Here is a 12231-nt window from a genome sequence, read left to right on the forward strand (position 1 = left end):
GGAGGGGTCAAGTTATACCCAGTTTCGGGACTGGGGGGGGGGGGGAATCATACCCAACTTCTGGCCGAGGGGGAAGTCATGCCCAGCTTATGACCTGGGGAGAGGAGGGGGGTGGGGGAGTCATACCCAGCTTCTAGGCTAAGATTAAATAGATTTCCAGGAGGGCTGTCCTTTCCTGCAGCAGCTGGTCCGCCCATGGGAACGGCGAATAGATAGGTAGGTACGTAGGTTTAACTTAGAAAAACTAAATAACAGGTAGGTATTGCGTGTACATCGAAATGATCTGCATAGCAATGTCTTGTCGCCTAGGCAGAGTGTATCTGCCTCAGCTATACCTTATTGTTAGAAGTAAATAAATTAATACTTATACATTTTTATATTTTACTTGGAAGAAGATATGACTCTAACAACACTTATGAACACTTTATTTGAATAAATCGCCAAATATACCACCGCGGAGACCCCAATCGCGTCTCTGCGTTCCATTGAATCGTATGAGCGTATGGATTTTTTGCGTTATTTTTCACAATTTCTATTTTTAAAATTACCTATCGATAGCTTACTTTATTCTGATGAATATATGTCATTACAAGTTTTTCTCTCAAACTGATAGTTTGGCTAGAAAAAAATATTTTCTATCCACGCAGTACGCCGGCAGCGTTCGGATCGGATACAGTGACGTCAACGGTCCCGCGCCGGGCGGTCAGTGAACTTTTTTAGTAATTTGGCCATAACTTCGTCAATTTTTGTCGTAGAACAAAAATTTTTGGACTGTGTATTAAGGATTTCTTAGCCCTATAAATCTGCATTCACAGCTAAAAATCGAAATGATCCTCATTGTCGAGAATCGAATCTCAAAGTCAGAGAGGAGGAACCCAGCTCTTATTATAAGGTACCTATTTACATTAGTTAATTAGTTATTGCACACTAACGATAGTCGACGACTTTGCTCGCGCGGCAGTACTCAAGTAGTGAGTGGCACGTTATCGTGCACAGCTTGCTGTAGTTAAAAAGTCTCAGACTAAGGTCGTTTCCTGACTTGTCGGTGCGGTAGCGGCGCGGCATCGGTATGCTCTGTATACGCGATACCGAAAGCTTACCGAGCGCCTATACAGTGTGAGTCACGTTAAAGTGTACATATGAAAATAGATGAAACTAGACCTATTTTTATCGACAAAAAAGAGGTCAAAATTTTTTTTTGATTTTTTTTTAATTTTTATAGAATTTTTTTTCTTCCAATTACTTATTGTAAATAAAACGTAATAACTTTTAAACTAAGCGGTATATCCTGATAAAAAAAAACAGTAATAATGCTAAATAACAGGCGATATCAAAAAAATACATAAAATACACAAGAAAGGCCAACAAATAATAAAAAATGATACTTTTTGAAAAAAAATTGCTTTTAAATTCGTGTTTTTTTGGTTATTTGATAAATTTCTCCAAAAAATGCCCCTATAACCGGTGGTTTTTATTACTTTGTATTATTTTCTATCGTATTACCTTCGTAAAACCAAAAATCGCATGTCTCTATCCCTATCACAAAGTTTGCAATGATCGTTTGAACTAAGCCTCTCCGGGCGCGCCATTCAACGCTTCGTTAACAACGAAACTGAAAATGGCTCTAGATTTGAAATTTTGATAAAGACAAGTTAGATTTCAAATAAAAACAAAAGATTTCGAAGTAAAATAAGCATTTTAGTTAAAATTAAAATTGTCTCTACCGGTAGCGGAGAATAATGTTGTGACAGGCCTTTGTTCAAACGATCATAGAAAATGTTGTGATAGGGATAGAGACATGCGATTTTTGGTTTTACAAAGATAATACGATAGAGAATAATACAGAGTAATACAAACCACCTGTTATAAGGGCATTTTTTGGAGAAATTTATCAAATACCAAAAAAAACACGAATTTAAAAGCAAATTTTTTTCAAAAAGTATCTTTTTTTATTATTATTTGGCATTTTTTGTGTATTTTATGTATTTTTTTAGTATCGCCTGTTATTTAGCATTATTACTGTTTTTATTTTATCAGGATATACGGCTTAGTTTAAAAGTTATTACGTTTTTTTTTACAATAAGTAATTGGAAGAAAAAAAATTCTTTAAAAAATTAAAAAAAAAACTCAAAAAATTTTTGACCTCTTTTTTGTCGATAAAAATAGGTCTTATTTCATCTATTTTCATATGTACACTTTAACGTGACTCACACTGTATTTCAATGGAGCGTTCCTGATTGAGTCTGTGCCGCACCGCTATCGCACATGCCGCGCCAATCAGGAAGCGTACATTCAAATATAAGCGTTCGGTAAGCTTTCGGTACCGATGCGGTATACCGAAACGAAATCGTACCGATACCGCACCGCCAAGTCAGGAAGCGGCCTAACTGTTAAGTGTGACTGGAGTACCAGTAATGAGTAATTTAATAGTTTTACGGGTAATCATTATTTAATAATCACAATTTGTTTTACAGATCTGACTCCGAAGCTGAAAACGGGACTAGACGAGATCAGGCAAAAACATCTAAGAAGAAGTCCAACAATCGAGCCCCGTCAAAGTAAGTAGACCTGAAATAATGGAATCCTTAAGGCTGGCGATTTTGTAACAGTCGTTTCGTTATCATTAGACTAACGTGATTCGTGTTTAACTTTACAGGTCTGATTCAGAAGACGATCAGCCTTCCAAGCGTAGCAAGGCTAAGACAACCAAGAGGAAGTCGACAACATCACGATCTTCAAAGTAAGTTTCACAACACCTTACAATCATCATCATCATTATCTCAGCCACAGGACGTCCACTGCTGAACATAGGCCTCTCCAATGCTTTCCATGTTGTCCGGTTGGTAACGACCTGCGTCCAGCGCCTTCTTGCTACCTTTATGATGTCGTCAGTCCGCATTGTGGGTCACCTTTCACACTACTATCTCATAAACTGAGATGATTCTCATCATCTCATCAATGAAATTCGCCAATACCTAAGGAATATTATATTATTTTCAGAACCGCTATGCCAAAGAGACGGAACACCAAAAAAGAAGAGGATCTGTTCGGGCTGGTCTCTGAAGACGAGGAAGACGCAGCTCACGCAAACGCGTCTCGCCGAGCGCCGTCGAGCCAGCTGCCGAGCTCCATCAGCAGCAAGGTCGCGGACGGGTCGGTGCTGCGGCGCGCGCAGCTGAGCGGCCGCTACTACGCCGAGCTGCGCCTCTACTCCACGCGGGACGCGCTCGACACCCGCCCCGAGACCCGCTACACCAAGGCGCTCGTCACTTTGAAGCTCCAGCTCGACCCGGACCAGCCCGAGTGGGACTTGCTTCAAAAGTTCCTTAGGAGAGCCAAGACGACGTACTTTGCGGATAGCGTGCCGGTGTTTTATAATAATAAGATTAACTGAATTGTAAATAAAAATATACATATTAATTAAGTCTAATTTACTTACTTATAATTTACGTAGGTACTTAATAATAAATGAATTAAAACCTAGTGTTATAGTACTTAATTAACCTCGGTACCTAGCCCAAACCACGTTTCGACGAACTCACATATTTCAGCAAGTTACATAATACATTAGTAAATAGGTACCTACATTACATAAAATCAATAAAAGTAAAGTTTTATTAGCTACAAAATAATTCCAATCTTTAGAAGACAGGTTCCGAGGTTAATTAAAGTTCATTACTGGTTAAGTTAGCTTAGTTAAAGTTAATTACTGGTTAAGTTAGGTTAACTAAGAAGATGCCCTTCTGCTCTGGGTGTGCCGTTCAAGTTGATAGAAGGAAATGGGTTGGCCACTTGCGGAGCACCGCGCACAAGAACAAGTGCGCGGCGGTCGCTCAGGACGGAGTCGTTGAAGTCGCGTCTGCGTTCCGCGGTCGCATAGCCTCCTACAGGTTACCGGTGACGACCGAAACGGAACATTCTTTTCCAGACTTATTTTTAAAAAGCGTAGAATTCAAACTCTACAAACTTTTACAGAGTTCTCTTAAAAAACATGTAAGCATCAAAGTAAATTTAGAATATTTTGGTAATTTCCTTTTGTTCAAAAATAACGAACAACAAATAAAATCGTTCGCAACTAAAAATATTATTGTTCATCGTAACTTTGAATTTAAGCGCTTATTTACATCAGTATTAAATATCATACAAAAGAAGGTTGAAGAGTTTCAGGAACGTGATAGTGGATGGACTTTTCTGAGTAATGTTTATTTAGAAGTAAATATTAACAAATATGATCCATTATGTGGATCTGGGTCGACTTATGTTGATTTGCCACCAGTGATAAAGAAGAAAAAAGCGTGTGTCAATATTAAAAATGACGATAAATTCTGTTTTTTGTGGAGCATAGTCGCTGCGATTTATCCTGCTCAAAAGAACTGTGACCGAACTTCGTCATTTCCACACTTTAAACGGGTGCTCAACATCGAAGGTATGTCTTTTCCTGTAACTTTTGACGATATAGCGCTTTTTGAAAAAAATAATCCAACTTTAAGTGTTAATGTTTATTCCTTAAATAACAATAAATGCGTTGTGGGTCCTATTTACAGATCTGAATTTAAATCAGACTCTAGAAAAAAATTTGCCCCGTTTGGTTCGGAGTCAAATCACAAAGCGTAACGGTAAGTTACATTTTTGTGAAGACTGTTTATTATTTTTTACTTCTCAGAATAGCATCGATAAACATATCTGTAGTGGTGTTACAACAGTACTTCCCGAAAAAGGTAGTTATCTTCAGTTCAAAAATTTTGAAAGGAAACAAGATGTTCCTTTCGTTATTTACGCAGACTTTGAAACCATCCTTGAACGATATCAAGGATGTGAGCCTGATCCTCTTGCTAGTTTTACAACACCGCGTCAACGACATATCCCAGCAGCTTTTGCGTATCAAATAATTTGTTCCTTTGATAATACTTTCAACAAATTTGTTCAATATCGCGGTCCAGATTGTAGTGAAAAGTTCTTAAAAAAATCTTTATGAAGACATTACAAATATTTATAATATTTTAAACGTTGAAATTAGAATGATTTTTATCGAAAACGATAAGGTAAAGCATTCACAAGCCGACGTGTGTCACATTTGCGACAACCTACTGATCGGAGACAAGGTGCGAGATCATTGTCACCTTACAGGTAGATATCGTGGCGCAGCACATCAATACTGTAATTTGCGATACAATGTCCCTAAGTTCGTACCGGTATTTTTTCATAACCTGTCCGGTTACGATTGCCATTTGTTTATTAAAGAATTAGCTGACAGCTTAGGCCCTATTAAAGTAATACCTAAGAACAAAGAAAATTATATATCTTTTACTAAATTCCTTACCTTACCAAATGGAAAATTTGGACAAATCCGATTTGTAGATTCTTTTAAATTTTTAGGAACTAGTTTAGAAAAATTAGTAAGTGGTTTACGTAAATCTGATTTATTTCATTTGAAAAATCATTTTCCTAATGACAACAAATTCAGTTTATTGACACGAAAGGGAGTTTATCCCTATGATCACATATCAGATTGGGAATCATATTCAGAAGAAACACTTCCCAATAAAAAACAATTTTATAATTCCCTTACCAATGAGGATATAAGTGACTCAGACTATGCTCATGCCAAAACTGTCTGGTCCGTTTTTAATATTAAAAATATTGGAGAATACACCGATCTTTATCTTCAAACAGACGTACTTCTTTTATCGGATGTATTTGAAAATTTTCGACTTGTCTGTAAGCTTAACTATCAGTTAGACCCTGCTTTCTATTTAACAGCTCCAAGTTTGTCTTTTGATGCGATGTTAATGAAGACTGGTATACAGTTAGAATTGTTACATGATTTAGAAATAATCCGTCTTTTACAAAAAGGTATACGAGGAGGTATCTGCATGTGTTCTACCAGACATAGCGAAGCAAACAATAAGTACATGTCGAATTATGACGAGTACAAGCCTGACTCTTATTTAGTGTACATTGACTGTAATAACCTCTATGGCTATAGTATGTGTCAGCCTCTGCCTGTATCGGATTTCAGATTTTTAAATAAAAATGAAATAGACCAGTTAAATATTTTAACGGTACCTGACGATGCGGACACCGGTTACATTCTTGAAGTAGATTTGTTGTACCCAGAAAACTTACATTGTGTGTGACCATAACGATTATCCTTTCTGTGCCGAAAAGTTTGTACCGCCAGGTGGACATACATCAAAATTAATACCTAATCTTTATCCGAAATTTGAATACGTAATTCATTACGTTCATTTAAAAACATGTATCAGTCATGGGCTTATCTTAAATAAAATTCATCGCGTTTTATCGTTCAAACAAAATGCCTTTTTAGCTAAATACATTAATCTTAATACAGAATTGAGAAAAAAAGCTACAACTCCTTTTCAACAAGATCTTTTGTGCGATTAACTTATCAAAGTTAATCGCACGACCAAATTTTCACAGTGCTACAGTATTTTCTAAAAATTTAGTTGCCGTTCAGATGAAACCTGAAAGAATAATTTTGGATAAACCTATTTACATAGGATTTTCAGTATTAGAACTGTCCAAAAGTTACATGTACAATTTCCATTATTAAGTCATAAAACCGCACTATCAAGACAGGGTACAGTTATGCTATACCGATACCGACAGTTTCATTTATAAAATTGAAACTAAGGACTTTTATCTAGATCTAAATACCCACTTTCTCAGTTACTTTGATACAAGTAATTATGATTCAGAAAATCTTTTTAATTTGCCAGTAGTGAACAAAAAAATTCCGGGATTGTTTAAAGATGAAATGGGCGGTGAAATCATAACAGAATTTGTAGGTCTTAGGTCAAAGTTATACTGTGTTAAAACGGAATCAAAACTTATTAAAAAAGCTAAGGGTGTTAAAAAAAGTGTAATTAAAGACTTTACTTCAACTGACTATAAAAAGGTTCTGCTTCATGACCAAATAATACGTAAAAAGAACATATTGTTCAGGTGCATCAAACATGAAATTTTCACTCAAGCAGTGAACAAAATTGCTCTATCAAATGAGGACGATAAACGATTTGTACTTCCTGACAAAATCTCCACTAAAGCATGGGGGCATCAAGATTTAATGTTTTAAGTTTAATGTGTTAAGTAAATTAAGAAATTAAGTTTTATAATATATGTATGCAATAGGTGTATAGATAAATAAGTATGATTTTAATTGTAAAATTACTAACACCATTAGTTTTTAATTTACTAACACAAGATTTATTCATAACTGTACATAATAATTGCTAAATCCGTACCGCGCGGGAATAACTTGACATCTCGACCTGCACTTTTTTTTTTTTATTAGCTTAAACGTTTCCTCTACCTTATACCCTTCTGGTATAAAAAACTCAACTCGAAATATCCAAAAATACTTGAAATACAGCTCTTGTTCACAAGTAAATATCTCCAATTTAGGCAATAAATATTTGACATAACGATATATCCAATTAATATTATTCGTACAAACATTTATATTTCGATTTATCAATGTATGTCAGAACATGTATTTGTTAATATCTCGACTTATACATTTATGGATTTTCGTTTTTAATTTGACAAAAACAGTTATCAAGTTATGATCCTCTCTGAGTACTAAACACATCCATGATATGTGCAGTTGTCTAGTTATGCACACTGTCAAGAGTTTGGATATTTGGAGTTATCCAGCTATTACATTCGTATAATCATATTTTTATATGTGTTTTAGCAGTTTTAAAATATAACATTGTCAGGATTTCGAGCGTCTTTAAATATTTTTTACTTTGCAACCCCTGAAAATATTTTTTAATATATTTAAGCATTAATTATTACTTTTATTACTATTTTCAATAGTTTAAAACTAAATTAACGTTTAAATAGCAAGTTGAAAGTAGAAGGATAAGTTTAGTCAATAGGTAGGTACTATCTACTTATGTTTTTTCATAGCATACTAAGATTTCGTTTGACAACCGAATATAAGTAAAAAATCTAATAATAAACTTTTAGGTCAACTTTAAGTTCCGGATATTTTTATAGTCTATTGACTTCAATGACATTAATTAGGAATAATGATGAGGTAAGTAGGGTCGATACGCCAGATCTCGTCTATTTAGTGAGTTTGTAGATTTGAGGAATAAAAATAATATACAATTTTTCGTAATCATTTTGAACGAAAAATTGTTGTCATTATGCTCCCTTTAGTCTTTATAAGTATAGTATTAAACTTGCTCTAAACCATTAGAAGTTTTAATATCTTTGTAATATTAATATTATAGAAAAAATGCATTCAAATCACTAATAATTAATAACAGCATGGAAATAAAAAAATATAGATAAAATCTTACTACCTAATTGGTATTCAAAATATTTAGGTATCACACTTAATAATTATAAACATTCATATTTTTAGTTTATTTCATTTTTTTAAATTTCAATAGCATGGCTCGATTTGCAATATGGTCTCCTCTCTAGGCACAGTTTGCTTTTTAATATTATTTACAACGTCTGTACTCTGTATTTAAAAAAATTGTCGTGATAATGTGGACGCAAATTGGCTATCACAAAGGGTAAGCTACATTTGGAGCGTGTATTAGCGTCCAGGAAAAGGCCTAAGTACTGAAAAAAATCTTTGTGTTCGATAAGTCATGTAAATAACGTTTTAAATAATATACAACATGCATTGTTTTGTATATTTTAATATCTTAGACCCAGTTAGACCAGACCGCGATCACTTCTGACGCAAAGTGGAAATTTCATTGTAGTAAATTCGCATCCACCTTATTTTAAGTGTCATTTAATAAAGTACAATCACCGATATCATTATCCGTATTGTATGGTTCATGGTTAAGGCTTAGAGACTGCGGTAAATCCCAAACTAGACCTAAATATATTAAAAACTTACCTTGAAACGCGCACCTGCTCACGTGGGATTTATTTTTGGCAAAAACGGTAGCATGCTATAAGATTTTTTTAATGTGGGTTTACCTGTCATACATTCAGGGAATCATAGCAATAGCTTTCGTTCTAGAGTGATCCGTCATTTGGACGTGAACTGGACGGTGGACGCGAAAGGGCGTGTCGACCTTACGCAAAAATATTTCAGTTAATTTTAATTATTTTAAGCTTAATGTTAAGCCTAAAATAATTAAAATTAATTGTGCTTGTTATGAAGCATGGCTTTTGTTCTTTTATTTGTCTTTTTTTTTTATTTTAAGTAAACGTACAGTTATCTGATCAAAAGCAATCATAATCTGCGATTATATTTGATTTTTCTAATAAATTTGTTACTATTTCATTGCAAAAGTGATAAAAATATGTTCTATTTTTATGTTTTGTTTTTTTACTTAAACTTCATTCAAAATAATTAACTTAAATCCAATTTTTACACCTTAAATGTTTGTTTTTCTTTGGTGAATAACTTGACAAGTCGTCGGTACACAACTTGACAAGTCTTTTTTTTAATAGATTAAGAAGATAATTTAATTAAATTCTTACGCCAATCGAAAGATACGCATCAAATTAGCTTATTTCAATCATAAAAATATCAATTATCATTAATTCAGATTTACCAGAGAACTCTAAACTTTAAAATCGCTCCCCTGAAAAGTACGCAAAAATGACATGTCAAGTTATTCCCGCGCGGTACGGAAATAAAGTCATAAGTAAAGAGATTAATTTGTTTTATTTACTAAATCTATATTAATAAAATATTAAAGTGTTGCCTTAACCATATTACCATCGTTGATAAAGTGCAAACTGTTAGTTTCGTAATGTAGGATACAAATTTCCTTAGTAAGTAAATTTCGCAATAGGGTAGAAGTAATGGTTTCGGTCATCTTGGTACCGTTTTTGTCCATTATTATTTGATAATTTATCTTGAAATACCAATTTAGTCTTAACTATTAACACTGCAGTACACGCGCCCCTTTTTTTACACGAATACACGCGCGGCCTACTCTGGTAAGCCAATTTAAAATCACTGTAAATCAGTTTATAAGCAATTTATGAATAGAATTACTATGTAAATGATAAAAGTGTATAATAAAGTTATTTTATAATCAAAGTTTCTTTATTATAACTATTTGAGATCAAAAATTATAAACAGATTTAAAAGTTGTAAATTTTTTGGACCAAAATTGCACTCTGAGACCAATGTTAACAAAAAAAAAATTGACTGAAAAAATATGATTAGTTTTTTGTCTGTCATAGTATTCATGACTTTCTACTGCCTGGTACACGGTGTGAATCCATTTGTTGCAAGTATTTCATAATTTTTTTGTCGAGTGAATCGGGCTTTTGAGTAGACCCGCAGTTTTGACGGCCAATTTTAGAAAAGTGCGTAGACTCTAGCGACCCAAGCTTTACTGGCTTACTGACAAATTTAGTAAACGAGGCTTTCCTGGAATGCCAGCTCTCTACCGCAAGTTTTCAAAAAGTTATAGCGTAAAATGTTACCCTGGTCTACTATAGTAGTCCGCGCGTGTACTCTAGTGTTAATAAATATTGTTTTATTAAAACAATATTTTTTAAACTTACTTCAATTTTATGTTGCCAAAAGAGTACAGTGACCACAAACGGTGCTTTTACCCTAATTACTTAGTCATCAAATTTTAGTTCACGTTGTATTTCCACGTGTCACTAAGTAGGTCACTGACGTCAAAGTGCAAACTTGGAATTAATATAAATACAATAACTAAAATTTAATTTCTAACATCCACGTTGCATCGATCACTATTTGTGGCTACTTGTTGGTAAGTTAATTAATTATTATTTTTTCTATTTAAATCTGTTGTTATTTTTGTATATCTTGTTATTTTTAAGTCTTATGTCTATACAAAGCTGATTTCTTTTTTTTACTTCTATAAATACAGTCCACATCAAGTCCCTGATAACAATTTAATGCAGTTATAAAAATGTACTAATAAGTGTTTATTTTGTTTACAGATCAATATGTCTGACTCTTCGGAAATAATCTTCTCGCAATATGCACAAGACCCCCTGGAGAACTTTACGCAGCACTGCGAAGAACTGTTCGGTGTGCAGCCTGTTGAACCGAAGACAGAAAGAAAAGGGAGGCCTAAGAGAGATGCGAACAGTAAGAAGAAGGCGAACATCTCATCTAGATCATTTGTCATACGCAAAGATCGGAAGGGTTCAAAGCTGATCCAAATAAAGATTATAGCCCTAACCAGTGACGCTGTATCGTTATCACAGACGCAACAGACTGATGTGGAAAGTGCGGACAATAACGTGGTACTCAGTGCTCAGTATGTGGTGCAAGAACCAAACACGGATGAAGTGTTAGATCTTACAGAATCGTTAGTTAGGAAAATATCTAAAGAACTCTGTGGTGATAGTTACTAGTGTAATAGATTGTAAGTTATTAGTTGTAAGTACTTGTATGTAGAATGTAAGTAATATAAATAGACTAAGTTAATTGAAAATAATAATTAAATGGTAAAATAAATTTGTGTATATTAAATCTACTTGTTTCATTATGACTTTGTTTATTCCTCATACAACTTGCTTTAATACTGAAATAAAAGACAGTCAGTTTAAAATATCAGTATTTATTTTAATAAAAACATTTAATATCGTTTTCTAAACACCATTTTTTTATACACAAAACATTTTTCAATGCACAATATTTCTTATGATTATAACAATTGAATAAATTGTCTTTACAATAAATGTCATAAAGTGAGTTAAAATTAGGAATCTGTTGACAAGTAATGTCTACAATATTATCATGATCACATAACTCTTTCACCCATTTAACTTTTTCTTCGCCCTTCACAATAATATTTCTGTCCTTAAAATAGGGTTTAATAATTCTTCTAAATTCTCTGTAGTCGACATAGCCTTCATTCCATCGATACCCTCTATTCTTTTCTAGCCAACGCACATTCTTTTTTTCTTCTTCGGTTAATGATGAGAATGGGTACGGTGGCTTAATTAAAAATAGATAAGTAGACTCTTGATTCGCTATACATAACTCTTTTACTAAAAAGTCATTTTTATGATCTTTGAACCCTTGTAAATCAACTATAATTGTGTTGCAATTCATGATATTTTTTTCACAATATTACTCAAAGGCTTGTATTCAAATTGCAACACTGTCGTTTAAAATTAAACAATATGCAGCTGTCTGATCCGGTATTTCTTGATCTGTTTCGATTTCAACTCTTACGTCAATCGATCCCTTCAAAGTTTCATGCTGCCGCGAACAGTCAATAATAAATA

The 12231-nt window shown here is 33.8% G+C and overlaps 1 protein-coding gene across 1 annotated transcript; it reads left to right on the plus strand.

Annotated features, from left to right (window-relative positions):
- Nucleotides 1-244: 244 nt before the first annotated feature.
- Nucleotides 245-3483, plus strand: LOC135087344 (uncharacterized). Its single transcript, XM_063982134.1, has 4 exons — nt 245-892; nt 2475-2558; nt 2657-2740; nt 3001-3483. The coding sequence occupies exons 1-4, from the start codon at nt 828-830 to the stop codon at nt 3392-3394; spliced, it is 627 nt and encodes a 208-aa protein (XP_063838204.1). The 5' UTR covers nt 245-827; the 3' UTR covers nt 3395-3483.
- The last annotated feature ends 8748 nt before the right edge of the window (nt 3484-12231 follow it).

This window comes from Ostrinia nubilalis (genome assembly GCF_963855985.1).
Source record: "Ostrinia nubilalis chromosome W unlocalized genomic scaffold, ilOstNubi1.1 SUPER_W_unloc_1, whole genome shotgun sequence".
NCBI classification, from domain to species: Eukaryota; Metazoa; Arthropoda; class Insecta; order Lepidoptera; family Crambidae; genus Ostrinia; species Ostrinia nubilalis.

Coding starts and splice junctions, on each gene's coding strand:
- LOC135087344 (XM_063982134.1), top strand. CDS start 828: ATGATCCTCATTGTCGAGAATCGAATCTCAAAGTCAGAGAGGAGGAAC. Junction 893..2,474: donor AACCCAGCTCTTATTATAAG/GTACCTATTTAC, acceptor TTTGTTTTACAG/ATCTGACTCCGAAGCTGAAA. Junction 2,559..2,656: donor AACAATCGAGCCCCGTCAAA/GTAAGTAGACCT, acceptor TTAACTTTACAG/GTCTGATTCAGAAGACGATC.